At 41.0% G+C, this 16795-nt stretch overlaps 1 protein-coding gene across 45 annotated transcripts in view; it reads right to left on the bottom strand.

Annotated features, from left to right (window-relative positions):
* Positions 1-4125: 4125 nt before the first annotated feature.
* The window catches only part of Garin2 (golgi associated RAB2 interactor family member 2), a 44681-nt gene continuing 32011 nt past the window's right edge, over positions 4126-16795 (bottom strand). For 14 of the 45 annotated variants that reach the window (XM_063262189.1, XM_017594253.3, XM_063262218.1 and 11 more), the window contains 2 exons: positions 10279-10307; positions 9938-10149 (listed from right to left, as the gene is read on the bottom strand). In XM_063262189.1, coding sequence (XP_063118259.1) covers positions 10076-10149; positions 10279-10307 — 103 coding nt within the window. In that variant the 3' untranslated portion in view covers positions 9938-10075. Of the gene's footprint in view, positions 4428-5336; positions 5454-7299; positions 7483-9937; positions 10150-10278; positions 10308-16795 lie in introns of those variants that run through there. The other 31 variants (XM_017594259.3, XM_063262212.1, XM_063262214.1 and 28 more) reach the window with 7 other exon arrangements.

Here is a 16795-nt window from a genome sequence, read left to right as displayed (position 1 = left end):
CTTTCTCGTTTCACATCAAACACATTTCTGCTTCTGTTGCCCCTCCTGTTCCAACAGCTTGTTTCAAAGCCTTTGCATTCAATGTTTCTTTTGCTTGAAGTAGTCTCCAGGTGGCTCCATGTGGGTCACATTTCAGATGTTCCCAGTGAGGTCTGCTACACACTAGATAAATAGCAACGTCTTCCACAGTCTCCTAGTAATCCCTTTTTAGTATCTCTACTACTCTGTTTTTCACACCTGGTGTACTGTATAGTATCTTGTCACTGCAAACTAGACTTGTAGGCACTATAAAGATTTAAGTTTTTCCTTATTATTTTTAGATTTCTATTTTTCCTTATTATTTATTCTTTATTATTTTTATTAATTTTAGATTTCTGTGTTTCCTTTTTAGATTTATACATGTCTGTTATAGTATCTGACACACAGTACTAAACACATATTTGCTGAATAGATTATGGATGACCATGACATGAGTACATAGAATAGAGATAATGAGTCAGAGACAAACCAGTTTTGTCGTGTTTGGTTAAGATGATCTCATTTCATAAGAAGATTCTGCATAGGGGTGATTGCTTCTGTCTCCTGTTTCTTCCATCCCAGGGGCAGGAGAAGGTGGACAGTGTCGAATAAAGAAAACTATTTGTACTTTCCTGCTTCGTTGCTAAGTTTCATGGGTTACTATAGCTACTATAATTTATTTATACCTTATTTAATTGGTACAGCCAAGAATTAGAAAGCAAAAAGTCCCTTCTGAAGACTAGGTGACTAATTACTTGCGCTTTACTATAGCTCCAGAACGTCTACATGTTTCTGGCAAGCTAAAACATTTTGTTCCTAACATATAACAGTTCTAAAGGCTTACAGTGTGAAGTTTCAGAAGCCATGCCAATTCTGTGGTCATGAAACAGATTAGGGGAAGTCAGGTAAATTGTGAATTTTTGATGGAAATTACAAATCAGGTAATAAGCAAATTTACCTAGAACTCGTTAAAATCTATCAGTGGTAGCTGATATAGTACACTGTACAAACTTGTCACAGACGCCCTAACCTTCCCAGGTGAGAGACTCTAGAAGATTGTCAATAGGTTTTGGCTCTCAGGCAGGAAAGGGAGAGCAGGAGCATCCAAGTGGTTCCCTGTAGAGCTTTCTCTGGAGCCGCCCCTGGGAGTAGACATGGTTTCCTTGTTCCAAAGGAATTTTTAGAGGAGTGTTTCAGAGCATGTTTGTGCCTCTAAACTGTTTGAATTAAGCAGATGTAAACAATGTGTAGCTCCTGCTAGGGCTTAACTAAACAAGTGCTTGGAGAAAACTTTTAGGCCTCATGGCCCCTGGGTAACATTTTAAGCAAACACAGGAAAGTGGAGCAGTGTCTTGGCCCTCTAATCTCAGGTCAGAGCATTAGAGAGCTGAGAGCAACAGGGCAGCAGCACTGAAGTGCATTGCTTTCCTCCTCTTAGATTACATGTTTGTGACTACACAGAACATCTTGATAAAAGGTAAGAATTTGCTTTAATGGAGACACGGAGTAGTTACAAGGGTTTTAAAACTTCAGTTAGCAGAATGTCTTCTCTCAGTTTGTGTGGGTCAGGAATCCGGAAGCAATTTCACTGGGTGGCTCTGGTTTATGGCTTCTCTTGAGGTTATAAACCAGGGTGGCAGCTGAGACAGTCACCTGGAGGCATGACATAGACTCAAGGGTGGCTCAAGAAGGCTCACCTTCATGACTATTCATTACACTACAGTCACCACCTCTCGGGTCATCTGCCTTTTTTTTTTTTTTTTTTTTTTTGAGTGGCAATAGCTCTCTCAACCCAACAAAGGATCCAGGGGGGGGGGGGAGAGAGAGAGAGAGAGAGAGAGAGAGAGAGAGAGAGAGAGAGAGAGAGAGAGACCAAGGCAGAAACCACAGGCTTTTTTGTGATTTAGTCTCAAAAGCCAGTCACTAAATCTCACCCATAGTCAAGGGAAATGGGTAGATTCTGCCCTTGAGGAACTATCAGGCATTTGTGACCATATTTGGGGGTTATGGTTGCTAGTCATCTGGTTTGATTTGTTTTTATATTTTGTACTTGTTAGAAAAAAATTTACCACTAAGTTGTCCCCCAGTCCTGAGGAAAAGTATTATATCTGTGACCTTGGAACACTTTACTCCCTCTGAGCAGGTAACCACTGGAATTGTGCAGATAAAATCTAATAGCATGGGCTGGAGAGGTGGCTCAGCGGTTAAGAGCACCCAACTACTCTTCCAGAGGTCCTGAGTTCAATTCCCAGCAACCACTGGTGGCTCACAACCACCTGTAATGGGATCTGATGCCCTCTTCTGGTGTATCTGAAGACAGCTACAGTGTACTTATATATAATAAATGAATAAATCTTAAAAAAAAAAGACTAGTTTTTTTTTAAAAAAAAATCTAATAGCAGAGCATTGTCACACTCTACTCTTCTGTCTGTAGCCATGTAAATGAGTTACATCTTCTGCTTCCATCCCAAACCCCACCCAACCGTCTACTGTGATTCTTGCAGAAAATCCTTACTGTAATATAGGAAATGGCACACTCCCAAGGACAAGATTGCTTTACATCTGTAGCTGAGCATTTTTGATATAGCACTTTGTCAAAAGGTATAAGTCCAAATAAGCATTCAAACCTCAAATTTCAAAATTCAGTTGCCTTTGTCTTCAGATTCAGTCTCTAGATAGCTTAAAAGGTTACTTTGACCTAAGTTTTCCCTTCAGAAGTTGTCCCATCCCCCCCAATCAATAGAATGCTTTAAGCTTTATCTCTGACTGTTTAAAGGAATATGGGTACCCCCAAATATACTTTTTTAAAAAGATTTATTTATTTTATGCATAAGAGTACACTGTAGCTGTTTTCAGACACATCAGAAGAGAGCATCAGATTCCATTACAGATGGTTGTGAGCCACCATGTGGTTGCTGGGAATTGAACTCAGGACCTCTGGGAGAGCAGTCAGTGCTCTTAACCACTGAGCCGTCTCTCCAGCCCCACCAAATATACTTTTTAAAAGACAGACTTTCTGTATTGTATTGATACATTCCTAGACTCAGGTCATACAAACACTGGGACTTCAGCATAACTGACATCTGAGAGGTATTGTCCAGCAGCTGATGGAAACAGATGCAGAGGCCCACAGCCAAACATCAGGGTGAGCTCAAGGGAGTCTTGTGGAAGAATGGGGGGAAGAATTGCAAGAGCCTTAGGTAATAAACTCCACAGGAAGACCTACAGAGCCAACTAACCTGGGCCCATGGGGGACTCAGAGATTGAACTACCAACCAAAGAGCATACAGGGTCTGGACCTAGCAGATGTGCATCTTGGTCTTTCTATGATCCCCAACAATTGGAGCAAGGACTGTCTCTGACTCTGTTCCCTCTTTATATTTCTTTCTCCTAGCTTCCTTGTCTGGCCTCTGTGGAAGAGGATGCACTTAGTCCTGATACAACTTGATGTGCCAGGGAGGGTTGGTGCCTGGGGAGGAATGGGACAAGGGGGGGGTGGTAGGATGGGACTGGGAGGAGGGAGGGGAGCTGTAGTCAGGGTGTAAAGTGAATAAAGGGGAAAAATGTTCCCTTGTACCACTTTGCAGTCATTGCCCTCCTAACCAGCTGTGCCTCAGATAGCCACTGCCTATCTATCCTATGAGTTGTCTCCAAATCTTCTAAATCACTTCAGGCACCCTTTGACTGTTTGGCTTCTTTCAACATGTTTCTATGCTTGCAATGTTGAAGCATTTATTAGCAGTTTGTTTCTTTTAGTTGCTAAGTGCTATTGCTGTATGAACACACCACAATTTGTTTAACTACTCATCTGTTGATGGGTAATTGGGTTGTGTCCAAGTTTTTTTTCTACTGCAAACAAACCATTATGATCACTTGTGTGTGAGCCTTGTTTTGAACTTATATCTTGTGAAAATGCCTTTCATTTTTCTTTGATCATCTGATAAGAATGTCTTAGGTCTATAAGAATTTTCTGACCTATTTTTAAGGTCCTGTACAACAGCCTTTTAAAGGACTCTTATTAGAAATAACCAGTCATAGTTAAGAGTGTCTTTCCTAGTTTGTCACAGATAATCTATATCAAAGACATTGTTTGTAAAGGAGAAGTCATTTCCAAATTGCAAAATGTTTATTTGTACTTCCGAATTTAATACATCACCGGTAGTAGTCTCTTGTTGACGTCTGGAGATCTTTTTCTTGATGTGGAGGTGGGAAAGAAATTCTTTCCATCTTTAGAGCATCAGGTGAAGGAAGACAAATCCCCTGGGCAGTGGGCCAAGAGAATGGGTAAAGGATTGTTCTCTAGAGCACTACTAAACAGAAATATGCATGAGTTTGTGAGTTTGTGCTTGGCTATAAGGCTTCTCGTGTTCAATCCCGTAGCAAATATCTTCCAAGCTTCAGTTCACCATCTGTAATGAAGGGAGATAACAGTACTCTATAGATCGCTGTGCAGATTAACTGATACAGTATATGAAAAGCATGCTGTAGAATGACAAACTGGTTTTAAAACAATTAAGGAGTAACTATTTTTGATGTGTAGGGGTGTTTTGTCTGCATGTATGTATGTATGTATGTGTACTGCCTACATGCCTGGTTTGCTCAAGGAAGCCAGAAGAGGGTGTTAGATCCTTTGGTACTGAAGTTACAGATAGTTGTTGGTTGCTGTGTGGTACTGGGAACTGGATTCGGGTCCTCTGCATGAACAGCAAGTGCTCTGAACTAGGGAGCCATCTCTCTAGTCCTTAAGTGATAATTTTAAAAAACACAAACAACTCTTCAGGCAAGGATTGCCTGTAGTTTCCTGGCTTTCCTTTTTGGTTTTGGGGTTGCTGGGTTTTAATGTCAGGGTCTTGCAGGACAGGCAAGGACCTCTCCAGTGACCCACGTGCCCAGACCTAAAGTTTCCTTTAAATGAATTTCTTAAAAGCCTATTTGCAAATGACACTTAGTACATTGTCACTTAGTATCGTGTGTTGCCGAATTATGGATTCTATAAATACTCCTTCAGCACCAAGTATTCAACTAAGACAGAAATATCCAAAGAATTCAGTCCTCACCACCAGTGACCCCAAAACAAACAACGTGGGAAACAGAGTGGGGCTGGCATAACAGGAAAGCCACAGAGAAGAGCACTCTGTCCTAGCAGGCCCAGATCAAAGATGCCTTATAAACTGAGTTTGTAAATTGAAATCCTTTTAATTTCTATAGCCCTTTAGCTTTTTATAAAATACATATCCACAAAAAAAACCAAAAACAAACAAACAAACAAAAAAAACCACACATCTAAAATCGGATGTTAGAAATTAGATTGGCATGGATTTTCATGGAGTGATTAGCCTTTATTTCTGCCACACAGAGGTTTTGCTGTTCTCCTCCCGCAGAGATTGCCTTTTTCTGAGTTGGGCTTTGTTTTTAGTATAGTAGTTTGTACTGATCTGACAAAAAACACAAAGGTCAGGTTATTTCAAAGGGCTGAAATACTAAATATATGCTTATATACAAAATATCCTAAAAGGTTTTACTTTGAGGTATAAGACTAAACGTTAATACAAATAAGCAATTGAAAAATAAAATTAGAAGTGGAAAGATAGCTTAGCACTTGCCGCTCTTGCACAGGACCTGGGTTCAGTTCCCGGCACTCACATAGCAGTTCATAACTATACTATACAGTACATGGTGCCATCTACCATACTATATTCCAGTTCCAGGGAATTTGATGTCTTCATCCAACTTTCAAAGGTATGTACATAGTGCTCATACAAGCAGGCAAAGCACTCACACTCACACACACACACACACACACACACACACACACACACACAGAGAGAGAGAGAGAGAGAGAGAGAGAGAGAGAGAGAGAGAGAGTCTAAGAATATTAAAATAAAAGAAAAAACATGGTATGTAGATCACTAGTACAGCACCAGTGTGTAAGGGCATGCGTTCATCCCCAAGTGCTACTGAAAAGTAATGCTTAAAATAAAAATAATGAAACTATTTATAATGAAGCTTTTCTTTATAACTAAAGATCTATGCAGAGGCAATATGGCCTAGGTAAGGTGCTTGCTGGCAACCCTGACAACCTGTGTTCAATCCCTGGGACCAATATAGTGTGAAGGGAGAGAACTCCCACGGAGTAGCAGTAGTATTTAATTCTCTTCCAGTGCCTCACCAAAGCCCCCTCTGTCCTGCTTCCTGTCGGCCTTGCCGTCTGGCCTATGATAAGAGCGTAGAGAGGACAACAAACCCTCCACATTCTATTCTACCTCTTTATCTGCAATTGTACCTCTTCTGTTACTACAGAAATGAGGTTTTTGTTAAAGAGTCGACTTATAATTTTCTGAAAGTGTCTCATCTTTCATTTAAATCTACAGAGACCTATATTGAAAACTCACCTTTAGGCCATCCAAAAGGTTTTTCCAGTGTGACCTTTTCTGTTTTATTAGGCTTGTGTGCACTCCCCCTGAGAAAGGGGGAGACAGATGAGGTACAGGGCTGGGGAAATTAAAAGGGGCTTTGGTGTGCGGAGAGCCAGAGGGAAAGAGGAGCAAGGGTAAAGGCAAATGGAAGAGAAAAAGTGGGAAAGAAGGAAGGCCAAAGGCAAGACAGAAAGGGGCACACAAGGAGAAAGCAATCTGGGTCTCAAATTCAAACGATGTTCTAGACACCTCACCAGGCGTCTATGGTCTTTACAGTGGGACTCACTGCTGGTCCACAAACCCGGTCCCTTCTGGGGGCTTCCTTCCCTTTTTCTTTTTAATTTAGTTTACACAAGCAGGGAGTGAGTTTGAACAGGAAGAAAAAAGAAACAGGTAGAGTGGGAAGGAAATAGTATTTCATATATGATTTTCCTCTCATTTCTTGAACCATTGTCTCTGGTCTCATTCTTTGTCATGTAGGAAGAATAATGTGGCATCACAGGAAAGCCTACGCCCTGGGCTCACTGCAAATAAATCAGAAAGACTGAGAGAAGAGTGAAACCTTGAAAGGTAAGAAGTTAAAAATCAAGGAAGGAGAGAAGTGACTTGGGTCTAGAGAGACAGGTATAGCTTGGGACCTGCCATGTCATTTGGTGGCCTTGCTGATAGGAATGGTTTATTTGAAGTGCTGCTCTCCACAGAACATTCAGCTGCAGAGCTGTGTGGGAGGCGAGCCACACAGTTTTGTCCTTAACTACCATTGCCTAGGAGGCTGGGAGCTCACCATGAGGATTGATTTTTTTTTCTCCCGATTTAGGCAGCATTAGTACTCTAGCTTCACCTAGAAATTAGAATTACAGAGGCATTTTTTATCTTTGTTTAGACTGAATTTAATAGAATGAGGGTCTAGGATGGGGTAGCCTTTGCCTTCTCAAGGTAAAGAGTATTAATGAATGGTAAGAGTGTGTGAGGGAAAAACGTGATCAGAGGAGGGTGAAGAAGGGGAAAGAAATACTAATGAGGGGGAAAACTGCAAAACTATATAAGCCTAAGTAAGAGGAACGGGAAGACACAGGAGAAGAAAGAAGAAACAGAGAAATGTAAAAGAGAACAAACAGGGAAAATGGTTAATGCCTTGTGGCAGCCTGCATGCCACATCATACCCTGTGTCTTGCTGTGGTTCAGCAAGCTCCTTGTGCGCATCTGTTACCCCTTTGCTGTATCTGTGGTTAGTCCCTGATGTCCAGGACACCACTTCAAGCTTCCTGCTAGCCTTCCAGAAATGGGCCAGCAACAGCACGGAATACCAGCTTTTAGAATCAGTCACTGTCAGTGTCAGCCCAACAGCCCAGCCATATACTGAGGAAGTGAAAGGACATGTTCATGTAATGGAGAAATGGAGAAAGTTGGTTAGAACTAAAGCCGGAGACCTCTGACTCAGCATGAGTGTGTGTTTGCCTTTTTCAACATTTCCCTATCTCCTCTGGCTCCCTTTCCCAGATTGCTTCACAGATTTATATATCCCAGTCACACCGTCTCCCAAGTTGTCCTTTGTCTTGTTCCTACAATAACTCTGCATGTGTGTGTACAAGTGTGATGGGTGCACATGTATATAAATGTGTGTGTGCATGCACACACACGTGTGCACACACCTGTACATGTGGAGGCCAGAGAACAATCTTAGGTGTCTCCTTGGGACAAGGACTCTCATGGCCTGAGGCTGATCAGTGGCTACCAAGGATCCTCTGTCTCTGTGTAGTGCCAGGAGTACTAGTGTGTATTACTATACCCATGTTCTATGTGGGTGCTGTGGATTGAATCTATATCCTCATGCTTCAGCACTTTAGTGCCTGATCTATTTCTCCAGTCCTTGTCAATAAATCTTCATTGTCATCCTTGTCATCATCGTTGTCACCCCACCATCATTTTTACTATATACCAACTGTGTAAAATACTTAACTAACTCTGACTACATATACATTCCTCTGAAAGTTACACTGCTGACTGCTTCTTGCTTGTTAAAGACTGTGTGGCATCCTCTACCTTGACTGTGAGAAAAGCTTCTTACCTGTTCTTTCCATGTCTGGCATCTTCTAGCTTCTCTTACAGATTTAGTCAGTAGAGAAGCCATTTTAAAACCGGACACTAATTTACCACTCATTTTCCTTCAATGGTTTTCTTTGGCTAATGCACAGACTGATGGCAAGTCACAGCTAACTAAATGAATCATAGTTCTATCTCTGTGTCTATTGACAAGTTAGTGACCATCATTAGCAGTCAGGCTGCCATTGGTTGGATCCTTGCCTTTGGCATACAAGGAGAACATTAATGGTACTGGGTAACTCTGGAACCTCTAAACATTTAGTGTTTTGACCTCTTTAGATAGTTTGTGGTAGGAGTTGATGGGTGAAAATTCTACAAACTAAAAAGGAGATCTTGTATTTTCTTTTTAAAACTATTTTCTTTTTAATCATGTGTATACATGTCTGCATGTGTGTGTGTGCCGTGTGTGTGTGTGTGTGTGTGTGTGTGTGTGTGTGTGTCTATGAGAGTTATGTATCATGTGTGTGGTTGTGCATGGAGGTCAGATATCCTATAGCCTGAGTCACAGGCAGTTTCAAGCTGCCTAACTTGAAGCTAGAAATCAACTGGGATCCCCCAAAAGAGCAACACACATCCCAACTACTGAGTCATCTCTCCAGACCCCACCTTGCATTTTCTTTATAGAAGTCCTTTCTCTATGGTGGTCTCAGGTTCAACACTGTTGGTCAGAATGTAGATCCACATGTGGTGAAGCTCAGCAGGTATTTTGGATACTGACACCCAATGAGCAGATATAAGGACAAATCCCGTCTGTGTAAAACTCAATAGTCTATTGGGCTGGAGAGGTGGTGTGTGGTTAAGACACTTGCTATTTCAGTTCCCAGCACTCACATGATGGCTCACAACTTTTATCTCCAGTTCCAGGGCATCTAATGCCCTCTTCTGACTTTGCCCAGTATCGTGTACATACATGGTGCTCAAACATACAAAACATTCATACACATAAAAGACACATCATAAAAAGTGCTATGTCTACCCTATAATCTTCTTTTCCTTTCTTTCTTTTTGTTTTTTATTTTTATTTTATTTTGTTTTGTTTTGGTGGAGGTGTCTTTTAAATATGACTACAAATGTCTTTAAATATTCTTTTTTTTGTATTTTTTCCTCTCTACTTAAACCAAGTTAAATATTCGTCTGTGTTCTTTTTCATAGTTTTCTTTTATAGGTGCCATGTAGTGGAAGTTTACTCCAGCTCACAGGTTAGAGAGTGGCTTGAGGTGAGTGAGCAGCCGGCAAGAGTTTATCAGCCCGTATGACCGTCTCCCCAGTTACATGCTTGTTGTGAGAATTTGGGGATTCTTTAAGACACGAGAATACATAAATAAGAAATCCCTGTACCCAAACATGAACTAAGTCACCCCCCAGTGAGTGTTAGGCTAAAGATGACAGTGGGAAGAGCGGAGGAGCGGAGTGACTTTAATGTATTACCCCATACAAATGTGGAGGTCGGGGTCGTGGGCTGCCGTAGGTTGAACCACCTGTAGAGCTCATCTTGGAGTAGTTAACGCCTAATAGATTAGACTCCGGGAACTGGGAAGTCAACTGTGACCGCACACTTGGAAGGGTCTGAAGATGGTCTCGGAAGAGTCTCTCCAGGGTGGAGTGTTTAGATCTTTGGGACGGCAACAGAAAGCCTAGTTGGAACCCTTTGTTCCTCATCATCTATGGTTATAAGAACCCTGAGTAACTCTTGTCTACTGAAGAGCACAAAAAAAAATGTGTCTTGGAATTTATTCCTTACCTGAAGTGTCTGAGTCAGTTCTTGTACTCCTGTAAAAATAAACAGCACAGGTCCAAGAGTTGCCACCTTGACCACAAATATTTAGAAAAAACATCTGGGTCTGAGATAACCAGTCATTGTCCAAACTCTCTGTGAGTGATAATGGATTGTGCTTAGCAAGCCTAGACTGCATTGATTGATTATACAGGTTGTTTCTCGGTCTTTTGGCTAAGATCAAGTGCAGAGTAAGGTAGTTTATTTACAGGTTATTTAGCTTGTAAATGCCACAAATCAAATTGTATGTAATAGCACAATATCTTGTTATTGCATTTCTCACAGTCACAGGCTTCTGGCATCTCCACTTGTGCTGCTCAGCCCTTCCCTCTTGGTGAAATGCAGGAGAATCCATTGAAGAGTTTCCTTTAAATTTCCCTGCCCAGGTAACGCTACAGAGGTGGCTATGACTCACGCAAGGGGCCGGGCAGATACAGTCACTTCAGGAACTTAAAGTAGTAATTTCTCTGGAATTTTCCAAAAATGGATTCTCTTGCTAATGAGTCTCAGGATTCAGACTGAAACATCGTTGACTGACTGGACAGCACACAGAAATGTGTCTTACGGACCAGGCACAAATGCAAACAGAGCCTGCTGCCCTGGTCAAAGCAAGGCTCAGAGCAGTGTTGCCTGCCGTGCCTGAGGAGGAGTGTAAGTGAGGCTGATTCCTCAGAGCCCCGGGACAGTGGAAGAGAGTGGGGCTCATTCAGCCCCATCCATGTACAGTTCAATGGCTTATTTTGCATTTTCAATGGTAGTGCCCAGAGAAGCACAATATTCAGCAAAGTCATGTTTGGCTTTTTAAATTTTTTGCATTAGAAAACAAACAATTATAAAGTGTCCCTGAAATTAATGGTCTTAGGAAAGAAAAAAATAACAGAATGTATTCATCTGCCTCACCTTCCTGGCTGAATCCTACACATGCCCCTGGAAAAAAAGCTTATGTGAATTCCATTTTCTTCTTAAAATATTACATCTTTCTTTTGCAATTAGCATTCTCAAATTAGACACTAGCTACTAATTATGTTCCCAGTACAAACAGGCAGCAAAAAGGAGCCCATGGTTTACTAAACCAACTATTTCCCATACAAATATGTCCCATGGGGCAGACCTCAAGAGGCTTACTTTATAATAAAAATGTAGTTTTGTTTTTCCTTTTTTCATTTATTTCTTCCTAGTAGTTAGGAGATTAATGGCATAGAAAGCTAATGGGGAAAGTCTTAAAGAATTTAAGATTTTCTAAATTACAATATTCTTATATTTTAAAATTCCATTCTTTTTCTGCTTATGTAGTGACACATCATTTCAAATGACGATACAGTGAAGCTGACAAAACCTAGACCCTACAGAGACCTTTTCATTCTGTTAGCTTTGTCATTTTTTATTATTGAAAACAAAACAAAACAAAAACAAAACCCAAGCCAGGCCATGGTGGTGGGTGACTTTAATCCCACCCAGCACTGAGAGGTAGGGGTAGGGGGATCCCTGAGTTCGAGGCTGGCCTGGTTTATATAGTAAGTTCCAGAACAGCCAGGGCTACATAGTGAAACCTATCTCAAAAACAAAAACAAAACAAAACAAACAACCCCCCTCAAAAATTGTATATATATAGAGAAAGCAATGAATGTTCTTGCTCAGCTCCCTTTGGAGAAGGAGAGATGGCTCATGGGTTAAGAGCAGTGGCTGCTTTCCCAGAGAATCCAGGGAGTCTCACAGCCATCTGTAACTCCAGGTCCAGGGAACATGATGCTCTCTTCCCTCAATCAAGGGCCCCAACTGTCCCCAGATCCCTCTTATACTCTAGCCTTAAAGAGCAGGATCAAAGCCAGGTGGAAGGCAGAGGCAGGCAGATCTCAGAGATTGAGACTAGCCAGATCTACAGAGTTCCAGGACAGCCAGGGCTATACAGACAAACCCTGTCTCAAAAACCAACCAACCAAGCCCATCTAAGCAAGCAAGCAAGCAAGCAAGCAAGCAACCAACCAACCAACCAGCCCAACCAAGCCCAAACAAGCCCAAACAAGCCCAAACAAGCCCAACTAAGCAACCAAACAAGAACAAACAAAAGCAACTAATCAAACAACAACAACAAACTAAGTGTGCTGATGAGATGGTCCGGAGGGTAAAGGGTACCTGCTGTTAAGCCTGAAAACCTGAATTTGATCCCAGGACCCCATATGGTAGGAGAGAACCAATTCCCACAAGTTGTCTTCTGACCTGCACACATGCATCCTGATATACTCATCTCCTAACCCCACCTCCGCTAAATGAATGAGTAAGTAAGTAAGTAAACAAATGTAAAAATCATTGGTGTGGTGATGTAGGGCTTTAGTCCAGAACTTGAGAGGCAGACAGAGGTAGCTCTCTGTAGAGTTCAGAGATTCCTGGTCTACATGGCAAGCTCTAAGCTAGCCAGAGACCCTGTCTCAAACCAAACCAAACCAATTAACAAACAAGCAAGCAAACAAACCCTACCAGAACAAAACAACATACAGCACTTGCCGAGCATGTACAAAGCCTTATGTTTAATCCCCAGAACTGAAGGGGAAAAAAAGCAATTAGGGGTAGGAGAGATGATGGCTTAGAGGTTAAGACCTCTGTCTGCTCTTCCAGAGGTCCTGAGTTCAATTCCCAGCAACCACATGGTGGCTCACAACCACCTGTGATGAAATCTGATGTCTCTTCTGGCTTACAGACATACATGCAGGCAGAATGCTGTATACATAATAAACAAACCAACAAAGAAAGAAACAAATCTTTTTAAAAATCAGCAATAAAATGCTAATATAGAGAACTAGAGAGATGGCTCAAGAGTTAAAAGCACATGCCACTCTTCCTTAGGACCTGAGTTTGGTTCACAGCACTCTAGCTCCAAGGGATCGAGTACCTTCTGCTGGCTTCATGGGCAACTGCATTTCACATGCAATAACCCCACACAGACTCACTTGCATACACACAGTGAGAGTATCTTTTTAAAAACAGCTAATCTAATGCTTATGGAACTTTTAGAGCAGTGAAATGATTTTGGGAACATGTAACAAAGGGTACAGGCTACATACATTCATCAAAACCCATAGAACTTTATACATGAAGTATGACCCTTTATGTTAAAGTACAGCCATTGCATAACAACACATCAATATTGGTACATATTACAACATGATAGTGAGGACACTAGAGTGGGGGAGGGAAGCGGCTGTGTCTCTATCTGCTCACTTATTCAATAAACTGAAAGCTACACTGGAAAGCAGTTTGTCTCAATTTTTCTGGGCACGCAGCAATTTTCATTGCAAAAGAACCAAGAAAGAAGATGCTGATTTAAACAGCCTTGTTTAAATCTAATTATGGTGTGATTGTAGGATGTTATTAATGTCAATATTGTGTTGTGAGGAAGAGATAAACTAGAAGGTGGTATCAGAGTGTCCCGGCCTGACCACAGTTACTTAGACCACGTTTCTAAGTTGGATGGGTTCACTTCCATCATTGTAGGAAGACAGCAGAGGATTTTCTATTGAGTCCACTGCCAAATAGAATAGTGAGGAACACTCTGTTCCTCACTGGCAGGCATCTTCAGTTTTGCCTTCCTTCTCTCTTTCTGACTAATGGTTTCTGTTTCTCTATTCTTTATTACTCATTTCTCCTGTTTATTTATTCTGTTTTGTTGTAAACTTTCCTGTATCCTTTAGCACACCAGAGTTACTAGTAGCAGTTCTGGTCGTTCTTTAATTCCACTGAGATAACTCAGATTACCATCAGTAACAGATCAGGCAAACTAGGCAATGGTGGTTCACACCTGTATCCCAGCGAGTTAGGAGACTGTGGCTGAGGACTCAGAGTAACAGTCAGGCTGGGCTACACACATGAGTTCCAGGCCAACCTGAGCTGCATATTGTGACTTTATGCTGAAAATACAAAAATTTAAGAGGTTAGGGATGTAGCTTAGGCAGAGTGCTTGTTTAGCATGGGGACCCTATCTGGGGACCTTACTCAGCCCCCTATACATGAGGTGGTGGGACATATTGCCATCAGTGGTCTGGGGGACATTGTTTTAGTTGTTTCTCCACCTCTAATAGGGAAGGAGGATTTCCTGTGGATGATAATAGTATTTCTCAAAGTGAGCCCTAAGAATGTATACCTAACTCCTAATCTAGAATTCCTACAAGGAAACTCGTGAGTTTGAGTTGACAGTTTTTCTTTTGACTGTAAGATATACATACACCCCCGCTCCCACACTAAACAAGCAAATGTAATTGAAAAAAGTTAAAAACTCAAATAATTAGTGATGGTGTTAACAGAATTATAGCTATATAAGTGGGATTAACGAAGTCTTCAAGCTAGGAAGTGTTCCTCAGTGGTGAAGTGTGCTGTTAGCATGTGTGAGTGTCTTGCTTCAATCCTTAGCACTCTTTCCCCCAAAATTAACAACACAACGTGTAACATTTATAAAATAGATTCAAATTGATCTGAGTTCAAAAGAATGGGAAAGCAAAAAGGCATGTTAGTCAAAGATTTATTCTGTACCAACAAAATAAGATGGAAAGTATTATTTTTAAAACCAAAATAAGCTAGAAGAAAGGAAAATTATATCGTTGCCTCAGTCAGTTCCACAGGAAAGTTCATTTTTTTGTTCATAGAAGCAACAAAAGTAATTTTCAATGGCAAAGTGTGATTCACCTCCTCGATCATATTTACCAGGCACCTGGTGTGCATTCAGAACAAGGAATAAACAGTGAGGATCACCAAGTCCCTGTCCTTTGATGTGCTTCATTCCAATGGGAGAGGCAGATCATAAACAACAACATATTGTGTGTGTGTGTGTGTGTGTGTGTGTGTGTAACAGTTGAGCAGACAGATAAAGTGTGAAGAGTTCCAAGCTGCCTAATAATCACAAAGACCTGTTAAATAAATCATTTTAAATGGACACATGCATAATATATGTATACACATATGAGCAAAATGGAAAAGAAAATAGATTATCTTTCTAAATAATTGATGGGAATTCATAAAATTTCCAATTAGCTTATTTCAAGACAGAAACAGTAAATTGACTTCAGGAGACAGACATTCACTTGGACATGCATTGGGTCTGCAAGATGGCTCAGCCTTTTAAGGCACTTGTCACCAACCCTGATGACTTCAGTTTAATCCTTGGAACCTACAAGATGAAAGGATAGAACTTTTTCTATGAGTGTCCTCTGACTTCTGTACATGTGTGTACAAGCACAGGACAAATTAATGTAAAAACAATTAGAAAAAAAAAGAAGTTAAGCAGTTTCCAGTTGCTTCTTGTTGTGATCATTCATGATGTGCCTGTATGCAGTGGGGGGCTTCACTGCAAACAGTCAATCAACCAACGGTCCATCCACACAACAAATGGCTACCCCCTTGGCTTGTAGAAATACAGATAGAAGAAACAACACAAAGAGGAAGTAATTCATTGGAACATACTGTTTTGTAGCTAAAAACCACAGGTAATCCATGTGGCCCCTGAAGAAGGGCTAACCAGGAAGTCGGCTGCTTTAGTGACAGCAGACACTCACTAGGAGAAGCACATATGCAGTACTGAGGACTTACAAGCCAGAAGAGAAACATTCCAAAGACATACATACAACGGGGATTTATTTCTACAGCAGGGTGTGAAAAAGTCAAATTTTGAATATAGCTGATAATTAAAGGAACTGATATTTGCTGTTGCTATTGATAGGTATTTTTTTTAAAGATTTCTTTTACTTATTTTTTAATTATGTATACGTGGAGGAGAGGGGTCATGTCCATGTGAATTCAGATAACTTCACAATCCAAAGGAGGGTATTGGACAAGGTGTCACTATGTAGCCTGGCTAGCCTGTTTAGACCACACAAATCTGCCCGCCTTTATTTCTCTCATGCAGGGATGAGAGATGTGCATCACTTTGCCTGGCAATTAAACATTTTATTATGCTTCTTAATGTCTCTTTGTTCTAGTATAGTTGGTAGAACTTACAGAGGATATAGAAATATTAATGGAAACATTCCTAATTTTTTAAATTTTAAATTAAGTTTTATTATATCATTATGTGTGTGTGCGCATATATGATGTATGTGTGAGTGTGGGCACGCCTATGCCACAGTGTGTGCATGGAGGTCAGAAGTAACTTTCTGGAGTCAGGTCTCCCCTTGCCCCACCGATCTGGGAATCTAACGCATGCTATCAGGTTTGTGCATCAAGCACGTTTATCTGGTGAGACATCTCACTGGCCCTAGAATCTCTATTTTTTTAAAGATTTATTTATTTTAAATATGTGAGTACACTCTCGCTGTCTTCAGACACACCAGAAGAGGGCACCCATTGGATCCCATTACAGATGGTTGTGAGCCACCATGTGGTTGCTGGGAATTGAACTGAAGACCTCTGGAAAAGCAGTCAGTGCTCTTAACCGCTGAACCATTTCTACAGCTAGAATTTCTTAATTAAAAAGTAATTGTTAAGTGTAGTGGTGTTGTTT

Source organism: Rattus norvegicus, chromosome 6 (assembly GCF_036323735.1).
Source record: "Rattus norvegicus strain BN/NHsdMcwi chromosome 6, GRCr8, whole genome shotgun sequence".
Taxonomy (NCBI): Eukaryota; Metazoa; Chordata; class Mammalia; order Rodentia; family Muridae; genus Rattus; species Rattus norvegicus.
The sequence above is the reverse complement of the archived record's forward strand: the minus strand, read 5'-3'. Positions and strand labels throughout refer to the sequence as shown.